Source organism: Pleurodeles waltl, chromosome 9 (genome assembly GCF_031143425.1).
Source record: "Pleurodeles waltl isolate 20211129_DDA chromosome 9, aPleWal1.hap1.20221129, whole genome shotgun sequence".
NCBI classification, from domain to species: Eukaryota; Metazoa; Chordata; class Amphibia; order Caudata; family Salamandridae; genus Pleurodeles; species Pleurodeles waltl.
In genome coordinates, this window is record NC_090448.1 from 1091161331 (window position 1) to 1091182611 (window position 21281).

General features: G+C 45.7%; 1 protein-coding gene across 1 annotated transcript in view; it reads right to left on the bottom strand.

Annotated features, from left to right (window-relative positions):
• The window catches only part of PLA2G4F (phospholipase A2 group IVF), a 218345-nt gene that overhangs the window by 126526 nt on the left and 70538 nt on the right, over positions 1-21281 (bottom strand). Inside the window, exon 5 of the mRNA XM_069208777.1 lies at positions 2926-2966. Coding sequence (XP_069064878.1) covers positions 2926-2966 — 41 coding nt within the window. The remainder of the gene's footprint in view (positions 1-2925; positions 2967-21281) is intronic.

Here is a 21281-nt window from a genome sequence, read left to right on the forward strand (position 1 = left end):
ATTTACAATGCATATGGGAGTTAAAGAAGGAGGTATTGAAATGGTACTAGGCTCTGGTTCAAGCAGAGGATGGCCCCCTCTTACTGCCAGAAGCTGTTTGGAAAATGGACCTGCCTTCCTCCGAAATCCTACATCTTTCGCAAGCATCAAAGCGCACATTTTGGTTTGCTGTCAAGGCTGCACCTCTCAGAAGAAACCACTTGTTTACAGTGCACAGGGCCTAATGGTCACCGAAAAAAACTGATGAACCTAGGAGGTCAGAGGAAGAGTTCCTGTCTGAAGTGTGCTCTGGAAGATTCAGATGAGGTGCATTTTCTGAGGCAGTGTCCGGAAAGCCAAACCTTCTGGGAAGACGTGGGTAAGACCTTCTCAACTATAATGAAAAGAGAAATAAAGGAAAGCCTGACATTGGCGACATTTGGCACATAGGAAGGGGTAGGGGAAGGTCCAAGAGGCAAAGCTCCAGGCCCACACCATTTTTCAGCTGTTACTAATTGCATGTACAGAAATCTGTGTTAACTGGTTAACTAAGTCCCCTCCTACTTACATGGACTGGTTACACGTGCTAAAAAGGACTGGAAACCTAGATTGTGTTAATGGTTCGGAAAAACAAGTCAAAATGTGGGAACCTTTCTTCTCCTCCTACCTAGCTAGCCCCTCCTCTGCTTCTAAGTGTTAGCACTAAACTGCCCTGACGATGAACCTATGGTGGTCCTATGATTAAATGACAAACATCAACAAGGAGGAATCAAGGGCTGGGAGCGCTCTTACTGTTTTTTTTCTTCCATTTGTTGGTTGAGGTCGGCCTCAAGAGGCTAACCCCTTATGGGGTTCGGGCTTCAGTACGGATGCATGAATGGTACCTCCCACTTTTTTGTCATAAATGAGGACTAAAAAAAAAAAAAGCAATATAAAACCTCCCTATGGGCTAGCAAGGGTTTTGTCTGAGGGAGTAACAAACAGCAAAACCATTGTCTACTATGGTAAGCTGGGAGACTGCTTGCAACACAATACCTGTGTACAGCTTTTAACGCAGTGCAATACTAATCCACCCTTAAACGCCTGATAACCTTAATACGTGCTTTCCATAAGATAAATGTCGGGCGTACTGGCTGTGCCTATTTCCTTGATTATTGACTTGCCCAACTTAATCCTGTTGTATTGAACATAAACTAGAAATCATCATCGAGCATACAGTCCTAAAAGTGCAAATATTCACACTATTACAGTTGTAAAAATAATATAAAACCCCTCTCTAAAAGTCTTAAAAAGGATTATTACGTTGCAAATTTTCATCCCGGAAGGTTTGTCGGGGGGCTCAACAGATGCTAAAACCCTAGCCTACTACAGTAATCTGTGGGATTCCGTAACATCTGACTGCATGCAGGCTTCAACAAAAGGTAATAACAATCCTTCCAGGTTTCATGAAAGTTTTTCACAAGTTAGACCTACTGCCTTTGTCATACTTCATTACAAACAGGGCAGTGCTCCCTCATCTCACATAGCTTTCCCAAATGAACCATTAAGTCCAATTGCCTTTATCAGTGTCTTGTCACCATAACCAAATAGGAGCACTGAATTCAGCAAAAGCTTATCCACACGGCGACCATCAGGCATGAAGTCATAAAATAAACTTTATACAAAACTGCAGTTGCAATACAATATTCAATCTCTTGTAAGTTAACAAAGTTTATCACTGTGAAAATCTTTTACCTCAGGGATTTGCATGAGGGATAGTCAACAGCAAAACAGCAAACCTGTTGCCTACTATGTTATTGTAAGGTATTTCATGCAGGAAGATGCCTGTCTACAGCCTTTCACACAGTGTGGTAGCAATCACCCTTTAGTGCTGTATGCTTTTCAAAATAAATATAAATGGATTTTGTCTTTGTTGTAGCATTAAAAAATACATCAGTCATACCTATATCCTTGTTCATTGGCTTGTAATAATAACCAACTCAGTCCTGCTGTGCTGAGCATATATTTTCCCACCTGGCAAAATGTGCAAATCAAGCACTCTTCATCAGATGATGCACATAACCTCTGTCCAATCCATTGTACTCGAAGGAATGAATGTATGGGGGGAGCCAAAGACCCTCTCCCAGCAGGGCCATTGCAAGCTGTCTTTATGTCAATTACATAAGGGCAGCGACAGCAGGCGCTGTCAAGCCAGGCCTAAAAGTATTTTGAGCAATAAATAATGGCCATCATTTAAACACACTGGTCCTTTAAATGAAACAACAGAAGTGGACCCATTACCTCTCAGAGTGTTTGCTATGCAGACAAATGTAAGACAGGGGAGGCAGTTTTCAGTATGACCTGCAATCAGTCAATAGGAACTGTGTAAGATGGGGTAATTCAAGTGAGTCTCATATCTTTAGAAACTTCAGGATAAATAGAAGGCACAGAGAGAGCGTAAAGTAACAAACCGCTAGGATAGGTTTGTTTGGAATATTATAAAGAAGATGTGCTGTTAAAGAGATAAAGAAACGAAGACGCAAGTAAAATTCTGGGCAAAGAAGCAAATGCACAATACACACGCATCCCATGTTGATAGTCAGGGGGGCGACAGAGCGCAATATATAATTTAGAACATTGTTAAGTGTGAGGAGGGCCTGTGACATGTGACAGGCAAAGCCTCGACTGGCTCATGGTGCCCATCACCTTCCCTAACAAATGTTAATAAATCTGAAAAGGTCGGTGTGACCTCGAAATCCGAAGCACTTTACTATTTTGTGTTTTTTATCCACTTATTTTTTTAAAAGATATGACATCCTAAATTGTTAGTCCCCTTTTATTAAGAAAAGTTTTTGTTGGCTGTGGCATCACCTACCTAAATATAAAGTACCACTTTCTGACACTGGAGAAAGAATTGTGAGTTGGACTCATTGTAAATTAGAGGTTTTATTTGCAAGATGGACTTACCTTTTCTCAATGTAAAACTCCACTTCCAGCTCCTCGTTATTCTAGAATAAGAGCAAAAACGATCAGGCACCACAGCAGAAAACATACAAAACAGAGTTACAAGTAATGCAAGTGTTTGCAGATGAAGCGCGTATGCCTGAGAGAGCAGCTATTCTTTCTTATAGAGCCACGGGGCCTTGTTTGAAATAGATTAAAGTCTGAGCCACAGTGGCTAGCAGTGTGGTGGACTGGCATAGCGCTTGAGTGGCTGGTTCACTCCTAGTGCCCCTACGTATTGTGAAATCTCTAGGCCACGATGAAGTTCTCCGTCCAACTAAGACAGAACTCAGAGGACCTTAAACGGTGGTGGTGTCACGGGATATGGCGAGTGGCACGGAGATAGGGCCGGTGGCCTTCAGCGTGGGTGTGTGCAGATCAGTGCTTCCCAAATGCAATCCCCCCTTGCCTTATTCCACTGAATGAGTATTTCCAGTTAATATTTTACAGCAAAGAAAATGGCTCACGAAATCTCACTTATCCCCTCAGATCACAGGCACATCCAACTCACTTTTCCTTTGTTCAGGAATTCGTTTTTGGATGAGGGCTGCAATCTCAGTGGAATCCCACAAGGAGACTCCAACTATGGGGATTATCCCCACATACACTGTCCAATGTCATGGGTCTCTCAAGGTTCATTCCAGAACACAGACCTTTATCGTCATCAACTCTAATGGCGTGACTGCAAAGTAGAGGTAGCCAGACAGGTTATCACCTTATTTATTGGGATTATTTCCTACACCAAGACTACTAGGTCATCCAAACTCCTTTCCTCACAAGATTTCATGTTCTGCTTACACCCATCAACTGTGAAATAAGACCAATCTCCTTAGAGAAGCGATTGTACTTCATATCCCCTTGTAACTCCTTTAGAGTGGACCACCTTGGAAAAAGAACAAACTATGATGCTTACACTGGGCCATCGAGGACCAGTGCCCAAGCCATTCACACATTGGTGACCATAAAAGTGACCAGCATGTCTGACCATTTACTGCTCCCATCCAGGGATGTTAAACACGTTGCTGCCTCTAGGCTCCCAGGAATAGGAAAAAGAGTATTCTTGCCACCCTAAGAGATCACCTGTCAGTAGCACAGGATAGGCAGCGGGACTACTGATTCAATTCTTGGGATTCTCTTTAGACCCAGTTCCGCCTAAAAGGGACCTGAACCTACTTTCTGAAAGCATTTAACTCTGACTCAGAAAGCCTTCATACACTCCCATCACACCCATGGGACCGATTGTTTGCGCACATCAGGGAAATGGGCAGCCTAGATCTGCCATGTAGATCATCAGACCACTCTCCAATTGCTAAGGGATGCCTGCCAGATATCACACCATCACTGGGACTTATGCAGCATCACATCCTAAGGGGATCAAATGGAAGCTCCTATTCACACTCCGATTGGCAAGCATATCAGTGACCTAATCACTGAAGGCTCTCACGCAAGAAGAAAGGACTAGTACATAGAAAAAGGCCTCCGAGCTGAAGGCGTCTACTCAACTGCCTAATTGCCACATAGGATTTATTGAGTTTAACACAACTCCAATCAAAGAGTATTACAACACATTGTACCATAATTCCTCAAAAGAGCGCCTTCAAAAGGTGTGTTTCATCATTTTAGTACCTCCAGAAGCAGAACAAAGACAAACATCTTGATGCTCTTCCGGGTTAATGATGTGATGTGCAGGAGGGAGTCCTGAAACTTCCCATTGTTTGGGCGCTAGAGAACAATTACAACTGAACAAGATTTTAGCAGTTTCTGCAATACAGGCACAACACCACGAGAGTGTCTAGGTAAGCTGCACTACACTAGCCATCCCTGCACCAGCATCTAAGGCTTAAGCGCCCTACGCCTAAATCAGACATATAGGCAGTGACCAAACGTGACGCGAGTTCAACTCCAGATCACATAAACATTCTACCCCCAGGGTAACGTGCCTGGCACCCAATCTTTCACCCATAGCACCTCTATGAAGCAGCACGCCTGCCTTCCACCAATGAGCTTCAGGGTAAGAAACGCTGTAGAAGTGCAACTATAATGCAATACATTATATATACAAGTGGGGAGAAAGGCAAAGTAAACTGGCTTTTGCCATGTACAGGAACAGCAGCTATTTGTGTTACTTTATTTTTTTAAATAAAGATTTTAAAATCATCTTAAAGCTGCTTTGTCCATGGATCTGTGACCGTCCCGTTGAAACATCTGTGACTATCTGTGGCCAATGGCAAGAATCATGGTTAAAGATAGCCAGAATCATCACAAAGGAATTTTCAATAAAGTTTGCAGATAACAGTCTTTATTGTGCCAGTGAGTCTATCAGGAGGAACGGTACCAGTATTTTCAGAAATAAAGCAAAATACAAATTTGCCACGCGTGTGCTCCGCAAAAACCCGTAACCAGGCTTTTCTAATTAAATGAGCACCGCTACACCTTAGCGACCGAAGGCTTACCTAACCTCATGGAAAGGCAGCCTGGTCTAGCAGAAATAACAGACGTTACCATGCACAGAAAGTTTAGCAGTTCCTGGAACCTGTGGACCACTATAACAAAGCAATGCATCCAGCCAGCCTCACAATTTGTAAAAAGGATTCCCTCACCAGCAGACATTTTAAAATAGTCCTTCCATTGGCTTCATCAGCGTGTGCCTACATGCATACATCTATCCCCCAATAAGTTAGCCTTAGTGGACTTTTCTAAACGTTTATCATGACTTGAAATAACTTTTCCAAGTGTATTAGACTTAGTAGGAAAACACGCCAAGCCATTCCAATACACTATAAAATCTATGTTTAATAAGGGAGTGTGGGGGCTTTGAAGATAAAGAGCAAGCGTGTGCGTTTAAATCAGAGTTTAAAAGGAAGAAAAGATTAGAAATCAAATAAAAGCATGTTAAAAGCAAAAACATGTTACCTGAACTTAATATATAAATCATATAACATGCCATTCATTTGAAATGGAGTGTGAAAATAACACAACGTATTTCTTCAATGCAGACTGTTGTTTGTTTGTTAAGCAGATTTAAGGTAATTAAACACCTTTTCAAACGATGTCTCTTTGGTATCGCATGATTTCCTGGGTGCACTTTAAAGTATTTGGTTTGATTTTTCGCATATATAACGCAAACATTTAAAAGGTCGCTTTTTCACCGACGATTTTGCAGATGTTCCCCGTAAATTTGACATTTCCTCACATACTGTGTTAATTTTTTCCACTGATTTTACATTTTTTCCGCACATGTGGCGTGAGTTATCTTTGCAAGGGGCAGACTGGCACATGAAATGTGATGTTCCCGGGCAGAGAAAAAAAGCGACAGTTCTAATCCTGCTGTCGCGGCCCTCTCAGGTCAGGAACCCGAATGCCAGGGGCACCTCTCTTGGCAGACACCCGCTCCATGGGCGTGCAGTATGGCTGGCACTCTGTTTGGACAGGCTTCGTCACGTGTTTGCTGTTGACTCCGCCGCACAACTGGAATAGCTTCAAATTCGTTTGAGTTTATTACCGGACACGCCTCCCGGATTAACCTTTGTTTACTCTCCCTGCCCGCTACTACCAAAAGCTGAGCCAAGGGCAGTGGTGGCGGGCAGCTTTAGGAGGGAGGGGGTGGGCGGGAGGCACACACAGACACTCATTCTTTCACACACAGACACGCACACACGCAGATCCATTAACAACACTCATACCATTCAAACATGCACGCACCAAACATTAATTTTGAAAGATAGCACACACTCACTCTTTTACACACACACGCACGCACGCACATCCATTAACAACACCCATAACACTCAAACATGTACTCACGCATAAACATTCAATTTAAAACATCACACACACACACACACACACACACACACTTACCTACCTTCAGCCTCCAGGTCCCAGAAGGGTTGGGACTGCTGCCTTCCCTCCAGCCAATGAGGGAAGGCAGCAGTCCCAGCCTCGTCACAGAGTGGGATGGGGTCAGTGAGACTGCTGACCCCACCCCACTCTGTGACGAAGTGTCACTGATTGACACTCGCCCTGGGTGCTTCAGGGCTTAAACTGAAGCGCCCAGGGAGAGTGTCAATTGGTGACACTTTCCTCGTCACCCAGGGAAGGGCCTCGAGGCACCTTTGCTGAGCCGAGGAGGTCACGCCCATAGGAGCTGTTACCTCCTCAGCCCAGCAAAGTTCAGCTCAGGCAGCCAGGAGTCTGCACAAATCGCACATGTCTGCTCCTGGCTGCCTGAGTTGAACATGGAGAGTGTCTGTCAGTCTGACCTTTGTTCAGCTTGACAGACACTCTTCATGAGGAGCAAAAGGTGGGGGGCATGGCCCCTCTGCCCTAGAGGACGGGCCGCCACTTGCCAAGGGGCAGCAGGGCGTGTTCAAGTTTTTTGTAATTTTTTTTGTTTTGTTGTTTCTCCCCTCCACCCCTGCCAAACACCACATCACCCCGCCCCTTTTCCCTCCCTGCGAGCCGCTACTGGGAGCGAAAGGTTGCCTCCGGAAGATAAGGCCAGATATGCAGAGCCGGTCTGGCAGAACACTCTATGGGTCAAAAGCAGTCCTTAGAACCGTATACTCTCCTTGATTGGCAACCAACGCAACTCCTTAAGATGATGGTGGATAGGCACTCTTCAATAACATCCAAGCAGCGGCACTGTGAACCAGCTGAAGTCTCTTCAGCTGGTAAGCCCTAAACCTCCAGTAAAGAGCACTGGCATAGTCAAGTCGAGCAGTAACATGAGCATGTATAATAGTTTTCTGGGTCCCAAATAGCAGCAAATACGAAAATTTCTTTATGGATTTTAAAAGTCCAAAACACGAGCAGACAACGCATGCCACCTGGGGGTGGAACGGGAAACAGTCAGACATAACTATTTATTTAGTCATACAGGAAACATCTGTCAAAAAAAATAATAGAATGATGAGACCACAGAGATTAGATTTCACAGCAAGTGGCACTGGAAAGTATATATATATATATATATATGGAAAATGTCAAATGTACATCTGTTCGTGGCATGAGACGCTGCAGATTCACATGCGGTCGCGCAGCGGCTGCCATAAGAGGGAGGGGGGGGGAGGGGTCAGCTGGGGGCGGGGGATGGGAGTGGGGCGACGAATGGGAGCTTGGGGAGGCGGGGGCGTGCAGGAGGTGGCGGCGGGAAAGCAGAGGGAGGGGGGACAGGTAGAGGGGAGAAAAGATAGGGGGGGTTAAGGGTGGCGGGGAGTTTAGGAAGAAAGTTTAGGAGGAAAGTTAGGAAGATAGGGGAGGGGGGTTACAGAGGTGGAGGTGAGTGAGGGTGAGAGATAGAAGATAGGGGGTTACAGAGGTGGAGGTGGAGGTGAGTGAGGGTGAGAGATAGAAGGGTAAAAGGATAGGAAGATGGGGGGGTTACAGAGGAGGTGGCGAGTGAGGGAGAAAGATAGAAAGATAGGTAGATAGGGGCGTTACAGAGGGGGTGGCGAGTGAGGGAGGTCAGAGAGATGAGTCAGGAGCAGGAGGGCAGACGCGGGAAGATCCAAGAAGAAGGTGAAAGAAGAAGAGGAGCAGAAGAGAGAAGAGCAGAAGAGAGAAGAGCAGAAGAGAGAAGATCACAGAAGAAGGTAAAGAAGAAGAGGAGCGGAAGATCAGAAGAGAGAAGATCACAGAAGAAGGTAAAGAAGAAGAGGAGCGACGAGCAGCAGAGAGAAGAGCCAAGAAGAGGGACACGGAAGAAGAAAGCACACGCAGGTCGCGGTGCAGAGGAGAGAGAAAGAAGCACACAGGAGAAGAACACAGATGAAGACAGAAGACGGGGAGCAGGGAAGAAAGAAGAGTACAGATGAAGAATACAGAAGAGCACAGAGGAAGATCATCAGAGATGATGAAGAGAAGCAGGAGAGGAGGTGAGTAGCGCGGGGCAGGGCGAGGGGCTGGGCGGTGGGTACTTACTGTGAATTCGCTGGGCTTGCTAGGAGGTCTCAGGAGCCTGGGCTGGTGGAGCTGCAGCGGCAGGGGGAGCGACCTACCATTGGGTTAGGTGGCATGTGTAGCTGCAGATACACATGCTTTGCATAGACTAGTAAGCAGTTATCTCCCCAAAAGCGGTGATTCAGCCTGTAGGAGTTGAAGTTGTTTGAAACAAAGTTCGTAGTACTGCTTGTCCTACTGTGGCTTGTTGTGCTGTTAACACATCCACGCAGTAGTGCTTGGTAAATGTATGAGGCGTAGACCATGTGGCTGCCTTACATATTTCAGTCATTGGAATGTTTCCTAGAAAGGCCATGGTAGCACCTTTCTTTCTAGTTGAGTGTGCCTTTGGTGTTCTAGGCAGTTCTCTTTTGCTTTGAGATAACAGGTTTGAATGCATTTAACTATCCATCTAGCAATGCCTTGTTTGGATATTGGGTTTCCCGTATGAGGTTTTTGGAAAGCAACGAACAATTGTTTTGTTTTTCAAATTTGTTTTGTTCTGTCAATGTAGTACATTAACGCTCTTTTGATGTCTGATGTATGTAGTGCTCCTTCAGCTACAGAATCTGGCTCTGGAAAGAACACTGGTAGTTCTACTGTTTGATTCAACTGGAACGGTGATATGACTTTTGGTAAGAACTTAGGATTTGTTCGTAAAACCACTTTATGCTTGTGTATCTGTATAAAGGGTTCTTGTATGGTAAATGCTTGTATCTCACTTACTCTTCTTAGAGATGTGATGGCAATTAAAAATGCTACTTTCCATGTTAAGTATTGTATCTCACATGAGTGCATGGGTTCAAACGGTGGACCCATGAGCCGTGTTAAGACAATGTTAAGGTTCCACGAAGGGACTGGTGGCGTCCTTGGTGGGATAATTCTCTTCAGACCCTCCATAAAAGCCTTTATGACTGGGATCCTAAATAGTGATGTTGAGTGCGTAATTTGCAGATAAGCTGAAATTGCAGTGAGATGTATTTTAATGGATGATAAAGCTAGATTTGAATTTTGTAAGTACAGTAGGTAGCTGACGATGTCTTTAGCAGATGCGTGTAAGGGTTGTATTTGTTTATTATGGCAGTAACAAACAAATCTTTTCCACTTATATGCATAGCAATGTCTTGTGGTTGGTTTCCTAGCTTGTTTTATGACCTCCATACATTCCTGTGTGAGGTCTAGATGTCCGAATTCTAAGCCTTCAGGAGCCAAATTGCTAGATTCAGCGATGCTGGATTTGGGTGTCTGATCTGTTGTTTGTGTTGAGTTAACAGATCTGGTCTGTTTGGTAGTTTGACATGAGGCACTACTGAGAGGTCTAGTAGTGTTGTGTACCAAGGTTGTCTTGCCCAAGTTGGTGCTATTAGTATGAGTTTGAGTTTGTTTTGACTCAATTTGTTTACCAGATATGGAAGGAGTGGGAGAGGGGGAAAAGCGTATGCAAATATCCCTGACCAACTCATCCATAACGCTTGCCCTGAGACTGATCCTGTGGGTATCTGGATGCGAAGTTTTGGCATTTTGCGTTTTCTTTTGTTGCAAATAGGTCTATTTGTGGTGTTCCCCATTTTTGGAAGTAAGTGTTTAGTATTTGGGGATGAATCTCCCATTCGTGGATCTGTTGGTGATCCGGAGAGAGATTGTCTGCTAACTGATTCTGAATCCCTGGAATAAACTGTGCTATTACGCGAATGTGGTTGTGAATCGCCCAATGCCATATTCTCTGTGCCAGGAGACACAACTGTGTCGAGTGTGTTCCTCCTTGTTTGTTCAGATAATACATCGTTGTCATGTTGTCTGTTTTGACAAGAATGTGTTTGTGGCTTATTATGGGTTGAAATGCTTTCAACGCTAGAAATACTGCCAGTAGTTCTAAGTGATTTATGTGAAGCTGTCTCTGCCGAGTGTCCCATTGTCCTTGGATGCTGTGTTGGTTGAGGTGTGCTCCCCACCCTATCATGGAGGCATCTGTCGTTATTATGTATTGAGGCACTGGGTCTTGGAAAGGCCGCCCTTGGTTTAAATTTATATTGTTCCACCATTGAAGCGAGGTGTATGTTTGGCGGTCTATCAACACTAGATCTAGAAGTTGACCCTGTGCCTGTGACCATTGTGATGCTAGGCACTGTTGTAAGGGCCGCATGTGCAATCTTGTGTTTGGGACAATGGCTATGCATGAGGACATCATGCCTAGTAGTTTCATCACCATCTTGACTTGTATTTTTTGTTTTGGATACATGGCCTGTATTACATTGTGAAATGCCTGTACCCTTTGTGGACTTGGAGTGGCAATCCCTTTTGTTGTGTTGATTGTCGCTCCTAAGTATTGCTGTGTTTGACACGGCTGAAGGTGTGACTTTGTGTAGTTGAGTGAGAAACCTAGTTTGTGGAGGGTTTCTATGACATACTTTGTGTGTTGTGAACACCGTTCTTGCGTGTTGGTTTTGATTAACCAATCGTCTAGGTACGGAAACACATGTATTTGCTGCCTTCTGATATGAGCAGCTACTACTGCCAGGCATTTTGTAAAACTCTTGGCGCAGTTGTTTTCCCGAATGGCAACACTTTGAATTGGTAATGTACCCCTTGGAATACAAACCTTAAATACTTTCTGTGTGAAGGATGTATCGGTATATGGAAGTATGCATCCTTTAGGTCTAGTGTTGTCATGTAATCTTGTTGTTTGAGCAATGGGATTACGTCCTGTAATGTCACCATGTGAAAGTGATCTGATTTGATGTAGATATTTAATGTTCTGAGATCTAATATAGGTCTTAGAGTTTTGTCCTTTTTGGGTATGAGAAAGTACAGCGAGTAAACTCCTGTCCCTCTCTGATGAATTGGTACCAGTTCTATTGCATCTTTTTGTATCAACGCTTGGACCTCCAGTTGTAGAAGATCCATGTGTTGTTTTGACATATTGTGTGTTTTCGGTGGGACATTTGGAGGTAATTTGAGAAATTCTATGTAATAACCATGCTGGATAATTGCTAGGACCCAAGTGTCTGTTGTTATTTCCTCCCTTTGTTTGTAGAACTTGGTTAGTCTCCCCCCCACAGGTGTTATGTGTTGGGGATTTGTGACGTCAAAGTCACTGCTTGTTTTGTGGAGTCTTGGGACTCTGGAGCTTCCCTCTACTTATTTGGAATTGTCCCCCTCTATATTGTCCCCAAAAACTTCCCCGCGGATATTGACTTTGATAAGTGGGCCTTGTTTGTGAGGTTGTGGGTTCCGTGCTTTGTCCTCGAAACTGTGTTTTACGGAATGTGCCTCTGCTCTGTGGGGAGTAGAGTGCGCCCATGGCTTTGGCCGTATCAGTGTCCTTTTTAAGTTTTTCGATAGCAGTGTCCACCTCCGGCCCAAACAACTGCTGTCCGTTAAATGGCATATTCAGCACGGCTTGTTGTATTTCCGTCTTGAATCCTGATGTACGCAGCCATGCATGTCTCCTTATTGTCACTGCTGTGTTTACAGTTCTAGCAGCTGTGTCTGCTGCATCCATTGCTGACCGTATCTGATTGTTCGAGATACTCTGTCCTTCTTCCACCACTTGCTGTGCTCTCTTTTGGAACTCCTTGGGTAAATGTTCTATAAAGTGTTGCATTTCGTCCCAATGAGCCCTATCATATCTGGCCAACAAAGCCTGTGAGTTGGCAATACGCCACTGGTTTGCTGCCTGTGCTGCCACCCTTTTCCCTGCCGTGTTGAACTTACGACTCTCTTTGTCTGGAGGTGGTGCATCTCCTGAAGTGTGTGAGTTCGCCCTCTTGCGAGCTGCCCCTACTACCACTGAGTCCGGTGTTAACTGTTGTGTGATGTACACGGGGTCTGTTGGTGGCGGTTTATATTTTTTCTCCACCCTTGGAGTAATGGCCCTTCCTTTCACAGGCTCCTCAAACACTTGTTTGGAGTGTTTCAGCATTCCAGGTAGCATGGGGAGACTCTGGTACTGGCTGTGTGTGGACGACAGTGTATTAAATAGAAAGTCGTCTTCAATTGGCTCAGCATGCAGGCTGACATTATGAAACGCCGCTGCCCTTGACACCACCTGTGCGTAGGCTGTACTATCTTCTGGTGGTGACGGTCTAGCTGGATAACAGTCGGGACTGTTATCTGACACTGGCGCATCATAAAGATCCCACGCGTCTGGATCATTCGGACTCATCCCTGTATGTGTTGGGGATTGCATCATTGGTGGAGTGGCTACCGGTGATGGTTGTGGAGAGCATTGTGGAGATGGTGGCAGGGTTACTTGTTTAGCCACCTTCGCCTGTGGCTGCTTGTCTTTCTCTTGGAAGGCAAGTTTTCGTTTCATTCGAATTAGAGGGAGAGTACTGATCTTCCCGGTTTCTTTTTGGATGTGGAGCCTTCTTTGGGTATAGTCTGGCTCCATTGTCTCCAGTTCCTGTCCAAATCTATGTGTTTGCATTTGTGAGGACCGGCCTTGTTGCTCTGTGTAGGAACTAGATTTCGGTTCCGAGGCCAGATGTTTCGGTGTCGAAACGTTTTCGGATGCCTTTTTCGGTTCCGACGACACTTTTTTGCTCTTCGGTGTACTGATTTCTCGGTGCCGACTTGGTTCGGTGCCGCTCTCTCGGTGCCGAGATTGCTCTGCCCTGGTGTCTCGGGCTCGAGTCTGCTCTGACCCGGTGTCTCGGGGTTGAGTGTGCTCAGTGCCGATATCTCGACCGGAGTCGGATGACTTCGACACATGCATGCCCTTTTTCGGTGCCGATGCCCGGTCACCTATTTTTCGGGTTAAGCCATGGCCTGTTGGCGGTGGCGTACCCTGGGCTTTACTGGTCTTTACGTGAGTCTTGTGCATCGACGTCTTACTCATGGTTTTCGGCGTCTGTTCAGGATCGACCTCTTCCGAGTCCGAATCCTCGATGGAGAAGGCTTCCTCTTCTTCCTCCATGTGTTTTTGTCCTGTCAGCACCGACGCCATCTGTAGTCTTCTTGCTCTTCGGTCCCTTAAAGTCTTCCTGGACCAAAATGCTCGACAGGCCTCACAGGTATCCTCTTTGTGTTCTGGCGACAAACACAAATTACAGACCAAATGCTGATCTGTGTAAGGATACTTGTTGTGACATTCGGGGCAGAAGCGGAATGGGGTCCGTTCCATTAGCCTTGAAGACGCAAGCGGTCGGGCCGACCAGGCCACGCCGGGGAATCAAAAATCTCGAAGGGCCGCCGGAGCTCTTCAAAATTCGGTGTCGATCTGTTGTAACTAACCCGATACCGAACGCAAACAATACCGTCGAATGTTCCGAGTTTTTCACTAACTTTCCGAAGCGCGGAGCGAAGCGAAAATGAACACGTCCGAACCCGATGGCGGAAAGAAAACAATCTAAGATGGAGTCGACGCCCATGCGCAATGGAGCCGAAAGGGGAGGAGTCCCTCGATCTCGTGACTCAAAAAGACTTCTTCGAAGAAAAACAACTTGTAATACTCCGAGCCCAACACTTGATGGCGGGATGTGCAAAGCATGTGTATCTGCAGCTACACATGCCATCGAACATATATATATACAACATACAAATTGGTAGTAATCAGCAGTTCACGTCTTGTTTATTACAATATAAAACAGTACTAAAAGTCCCAGAATTCAAAGAAACAAAGAAATAACCTGCATTGGAGCCGCACATCACAAACAGACTTAGGAAAGTTGACAGCTATAGGGGTTAGTGTCAGTGAGTTCTCTTCCCGGCGACCGGATCCCTCTGTCTGAGTGTCACTGCTGATATCTGCTGAGATTTGAAGGTAGTTTCAAACTGAATCAGCCCGACATCCTTCGAAGGTGGGTACTGTGAGTATCATTATGTGTGGTAATAGTAACAGCTTTGGTTTACAGTGCTTAGCAGCATTATAAACCATTCAATAAATCAAGGTATCTCAGTTTGTCTGGTCTTGTCTCAAGGACAGTTTTAGGCTTTGGGAGATCTGCAGCTCATCCTACTCTTGGTTCAATGAGGACTCTTGGTTCAGAGTCCAATGTCTTTATGACTTAGGTGGCTTCCACCTGAATGCCACATTGAGGTGCCAAGGCCTCCTTCTTGGTGGCTGTAAGGGGTGGCTGCAGGCACTGTTGGCAACTGCTCCTGGTTTACCCATCCTTCATGCTCCAAACCCCAGGGTGAGTAAAGGTTCCACAAAGGCTGGAAGTAAGACACGCGTGGCCCACTGTGAAATGCAAAGAAGGAGGCGGTTTGGCAAAGTATTTGACTGGTGACCATAAAGGGGCAACTACGCAAAGGCAAAGCGCTACACTGTTTCATTGTGGAAGCTCAAACACAACTTAAATGAATACTGAAACCTCCCTCCCCCGCAGTCTAAAGGTCCAGGTTCTTGCACCCTTGTTTCAATCAACATAATATCATCAGGGCCTGACTGGACCCAAAGCAGCCCTGGAAATTGTGTTGGACCAGAGGCCGGTAGGGGAGACGGCGCAAGTGTGAAGAGCCGCTGCAAAACCAGACCCAAGTAACAAAACTGAACCCCACCCTTCCACCCTCCCGGGGAAACGCCTGATGCCCGCTACGGCCGTCCGGCCCTGAATACCATGTTGCAGTCACTTTGAATCCAAGAAAGTGTATACTACAAAGCCATATAGCGCCAATAACAAGCAAGCATCATGTATGCAAGCAAATATCTTGCTCGATACAGGTTTTATAAAAGTTGTTTTTCATCAGTGATACACTATTTCAGAAAGACACTAACTGTTCTGTAGCGCAACCTTTTTTTCCACATTTTCATTTTCAGAGTCTGTCACTGATGGCCACACATGTTGTTGAATCTAACTCATTGGACTCCATAGGGCACTTAGGAGTACTGAATATATTCAGTGACTTTCCTTTGGAAACATATAGCAAAAATATTGTAAAAATGTTTTTTAAGTATGCTATTTGGCTGTTCCTGAAACAACATCTCGTGGCGATGGCCGCTTTCTCTGTAAATCCAGGACTGCTGCAAGCCGAAAAAATGTCCTTCTTCACAGCCTTCAGTTTTGAAACTGATTGCAGGCATGAACTCAGGGGGGCACTGTGTTTAGCAATAACTTAGAAACCTATGATTTAAAAGCACCTGCTGAAAAGTTCCTTGTGCATCCAGCCGTCAGGAAGCAATTAAAATCTCAAGAACCATAAAATGCCCTTAGGTCTCACATTATAAGTCAACAAATATTCAATTTGTGTTTCTTCCCTCTGAAGCGCCCTCCTTGCCTGGTCGCTCCGCACCCAATACAGAGCTCGTGTGAGTTTAGGTATGTTGTCGAGTTAGGCCTTAGTGCTCATTTAACTCCTCCCTCAGCCGTAAATCTTCCCCTTTATAGAACTCCCTCAAACATGGTGGCCGGCCACCATTCCATCGGAGAAACCTCAGGTCCAACCATCCTAGTAGATAATCTGGGTTATCTATTAAAGGAGTGATGGGAAATGGATATTACAGGAATGTCATGTTGCCATGTATGGTATCCCACTAGACAACAGTGTGGACGTTATAGATAGGAGGGGTGGGGAACAGGACCAGGCCCCCTTCAGCATCCACAAAATGTCTGAGTGGCATGGTTGAAAACTCTTGTTCTACCTGTAGCCATGGCTTGCTCTTAGGGTCGTGGTTCCAATCAAGGGAGGGGCGCAGCTGGGCTGCTAGTAGGTGTGTGCCAATGTCAGGAAAAACTACTGCACTGTCCTGGTTAGGCTTAAGTAGAGATGCTCGAGCCACCCTATGGTGTTTGCCCCTCCCAGATAAAACTATGCAGTTTTCTACAAAGTAGCTGTGTGTGGGAGAGTCTGGGGGAGTGTCTGTAAGACATAAGTGGTGAGGCATAAAGTTCATTTTAAGACTGTTCAACCTACCCACCCAGGACATTTTCAGTTTCCCCCATCTGTAAAGATCCTTAAATATGGTTGTGATCATTGCAGTCATATATTGCTCTAGAATGGCTAGGTAGATTAATCCTCAGATACCGGATGGTGGACCCCGCCCAGGTATACCCTGCCCAGCGCAGGGGACAGTGTATTATCCCCTTGTGGATCTGCCACCCCAATACCTCGAGATTTGGAGTAGTTGAGAGCGTAGCGGTCCATTTCAGCTTGTAGTGCTGGCGAGGTGGTCTCAAGATCGGTGACAAAGCAGAGAATGTCATCTGTGAAGAGAGCTAATTTATGTTCTGTGTTCCTCACTCATATGCTATGGATATTAGAGTTATTCTGGATTTTGGAAACGAGGGGTTCCATAGCCAGGGCAATTATCAACGGGGACGAGAGGCAGCCCTGCCTTGTCCCTCTCGATAATGACAGCCCTGAGGTGTATTCCTCACTGTGCGGGCTGGGCTGTTTATAGTTAGCTAGGATGACCGCCTTCATTTTGGGGCCCAGGAGAGTTATCCAGCACGTTCGACAGGTAAGACCAGTCGACCCTGTTGAAAGTCTTCTCTGCATCAAAGGAGAGGAGGGTCATTGGTTGTCTCCTACGGTCTGCCACCTCCATAAGTGCTACTGCCAATCTGGTGTTATCATTGGCCTGCCTGTGCTTGATAAAGCATAACTGTTGGGAGCCTATTAAGGAAGGCCAAACATGGAGTAATCGAAGCCACCAATATTGAGGTGAATATTGTAACATCACAATTCAAGAACACAGTCGGAGAGCAGAAGGGACAGGCTTCAGAAGGAGAACAATGTGGGGCCTTCTCATGGAATCAGTCACTACCCCTGACTCTAGGAAATAGGTGAAGACCTTTGTTAAGGGCTTCATTAGTAACAAGGTGTAGACCCTGTAAAAAGAAGTGGGAAAACTATTGGAGCCTGGTGCCTTTCTAGGGAGCAGACCAATAGTGTCCTCCTGGACTTCACTGTGGGCGATGTCCTCTTCGAGGAGGCGCATATCTGCCTCTAGGTCCGAGGGCGTGCGGCCCTGGAGATAATCATCTTGAAGACGCTCATCGAAGACTTGTGCCTGGAATAAGTCAGAGTAGTATTGTTTGAATCAGCAGCGGCTCCTTTATAGGGGCAGAGGAGCTTTGCCCCACGAGTTTGGGCTGCGAGTACCCCTGAAAAATAAAGCAGCTTGAATTCTTTATTTTATTTTCTGTTCTGTTATCGTTATTGAGGTTTAATTCGTTAGTGCCAATTACTTTGATCAAATAGCACATAGTTTCACTGACCTCTTTGGAAGGAAATGACGTGATGTCACGTGCCAATAGAGAGGGAGGGACAGAGGGGGCGTGGCTGTTGTATGTAGAGCAGAAGAGCTGTGCAATTAAGCTGCACATGACAGACTGACCGGTGTCTGGACTCTGCCAGCCTGACATGCGTACTTAAGGCTTCTCGCGATAAATCCATTCTGTCTTGAGAGCAGGGGCTGGGCCCTCTGTGCCTTCACTGGAGCGCTGGTTTGCTCTGTCTATCCAATCCCGCCACAGCTCTCATGCTATTTAATATAATAACTATCATAAGGGTTACATCGGCATTGGCTCTTTGGCACAAAGCGACCTCCACAACGTCAGAACCTACTCCCAAAGTGCACCTCGTACGTTCAGAATAGATGTATAGAATGTTAGTGGCTTGCAAAGAATTCCAGCATGTTGGAATACAATTGCGCAGCCATGCACAAGTAACAAATAGCCCAAGGTGACTCCACGCACTGGGCAGATTGAATCCTGGAAGTTAACACTGCGCTGTGTGACCAGCTTGAAAGTGTGGCTGGCAATCTCAGATCTGGATTTGATCTGTCCGGCGCACCAGCGCGGAGCGTGCCTCGGTGACACCTCACCGGCCTACAGGATGTGCCCGGCATAGCGCTTGATGTGCACCTTGCGCTATAGTGTACAAGACAGAAAAGGTACGTTATAAAGATCAGTGGTGAGTAAGGGATCATCTCTTCACTCTGTAGTAGTCTATTTTTATTTTTCCGAAAAACCGATGAGAAGAGTGAGTGACTTGCCGCTGGGACTCTGTAATTTTCAGTGCTTTAAATGGGCCGGTACTGTCCGGTACCCGAGTACCGGCACTTTTTTATTTTGAAAGGGAGAGTACCGGCGCAGCTCAAGAAAAGCGTAATACTTTTCATTAGAGAGTACCTGCACTTCTCGGAAACAGGCAGGTACTCTGGCACAGAGTACCGGCACTTTAATTTTTCTATTTCAAGCACCGCTTACAGGTACAGACCACGGGTTTCCATGAAGCGAGTTTCTCCGACAGGAAGTCCGTTGGTGTATGTGGAGTGCACGCGGAACTCGAGGCAGGCATCGGCTTTGCCTCTGGTGGTAATACCAGCCTATGGATGGATCTGTACTTGCGCGTGTGATCCTAATTTTGGACCCCGAGTCAATGGTAAATTGCAGGAATCAAATGCAATTACCGGTCTCAGGACCTGGATCCACAACGGGAACAGATGAAGGGGTCGGTGCTTTGCAAGCATTGCTGAACCTGAAGGGAGGCGCGCGCTGGTGTCTGAGCTGGGTGGAGCACGATGCCAGGACTCACTGCTCGCAGTAACACAGCAGCCCCCCCCCCCCCCAACCCCCCCCCCCCCCCCCCCCCGCGTTAGCTGCCGTACTTCTCAATCTGTGTGACCGCGTGTATAAGAGCATGAGTGCCTGCACGCTCTTTTACATATGTTGTTTTTTTTTAATGTGATTTCACGTGATTTCTGTTAGTCATTTGATATGTACACCTACTATTAGAGGCTTTTTTTAAAATAACAAATTGCATTGAGTTGTAACACCTGAACAATAGGACACACAGGAGATACACTGCACATAATCACTATAACGTTATAGCTACCAAAAGAGTATAAATAATGGCTAAAGTGGCCCCTGGGCCCCAGCCTTTCAGGAGGGGCCCTGATAGAGCCGGCTCTGTTCAGCAGCGAGCCTTGCCCTGTTGACCTTGAATAATTCTTATAACGATTGTTTGAGCTACCCATTTCCTTTAATTCATGTTAAATGTGGGCGACGTGGGAGAGTCTTTTGTAGGCATTTTGCCGAGAAATGTTGGGCTTATGTTTCATGAAACAAAAAAATCTTTTAGATCAAAACAGGACCTCAGCTCAGAAATTGGAGAATGTCACAGAGATTATTTGCAGTTATATTAGTGAATTGCTGCTGCTGTTTACAATATTGGAAACACACGTCACTATCCATGAATGTTAGATGTATACATATTTAGAATGTACTCAAGTGAAGTAACATTATTTTCAATGATATCAAACATAACTTCTTTCTACAGAGCATGTGCTCCTGACCTTGGGTATTTAAGGTGCAATCATATGTGATAACGAAGAAAAGGGAGACTTGGTGAAATAAAATATTTGCCTAGGATTACACATTTTGGTCAAGCGGGAAACCCGGATTGGTCCCACGATTTTTGCTTTTACATTGTGCAGTTCAGACCTTGGGACCTTGTAGCTGCCTCGCTCATGCCGTGAAAGTTGGAAAGAACGCTTACGCCCCACCACTTTCAAAAGTTACCAGCCACCACAGAGCCTTGGATGTTCCCCTGCACGTGTGCTGGTCCCCAGCCAGAGATCTGAGCATCCAACTCCTGTTTGCGTTGTTTAGTGATCGGATGTTGCATGTGAGATACAACCTTACCACAGAAGCCCACCTTAGCAGCATCCCATACAGTATAGATAGGCACGTCACCATTATCATTCTCTTTAAAACAGGGTTCAATAACAATGCATACACGGTCCCACAAGGCAGGGTTTCTCAGTGCAATTTAGTTTACTACCCATTGTTTGGGGAATGGTTATGAGGTTTTCTCCAAGCTCCTCGTCAACCAGACCGGGTGGTGGTCGGAGAGAGATTTAATGTTGATAGTGGTGTCCAGAAGCCTGAGCAAGAGGGCACCACAAAATAATCTATGCAGGAATACGTTTTGTGCATGTAAGAGTAATGTGTATTAAGCGTGTTCACACATGTGATACCAACGCCAGATCTGTCATACCTTTTGTGGGGGTTGCATCGCCATGGTTAGGGTGGGAACGATCCAGGTCGGGATCCAGGGGACACTGAAGTCACCTCCCAGAACTATGTTGCCCTTTGCAAATTGAGAGATTTTGGGAAGGAGACCCTTAAAGTAGGTTTGCTTGTCCCCATTAGGGCCGTAACAAGAAAACAGTCAGATTGGTCCCACCTATGAATCCGCTTGCCCCATCAGTCTACCCTCGTGGTCAAAAAGCGTAATGTCCACCCGAAAAGATAAATCCCTCCGAAGAAGGATCACCACCCCTCTAGGCTTGTGTATGTATGAGGAATTAAACTGGGTTGGGTACCAGTAAGACTGAACATTTTTACTATCCTGATGAAGGACCTGGATTTCTGCAGCAACGCTATATCCACCTCTTTCGGTTGCAACTATTGTAATAAGGCTCAACG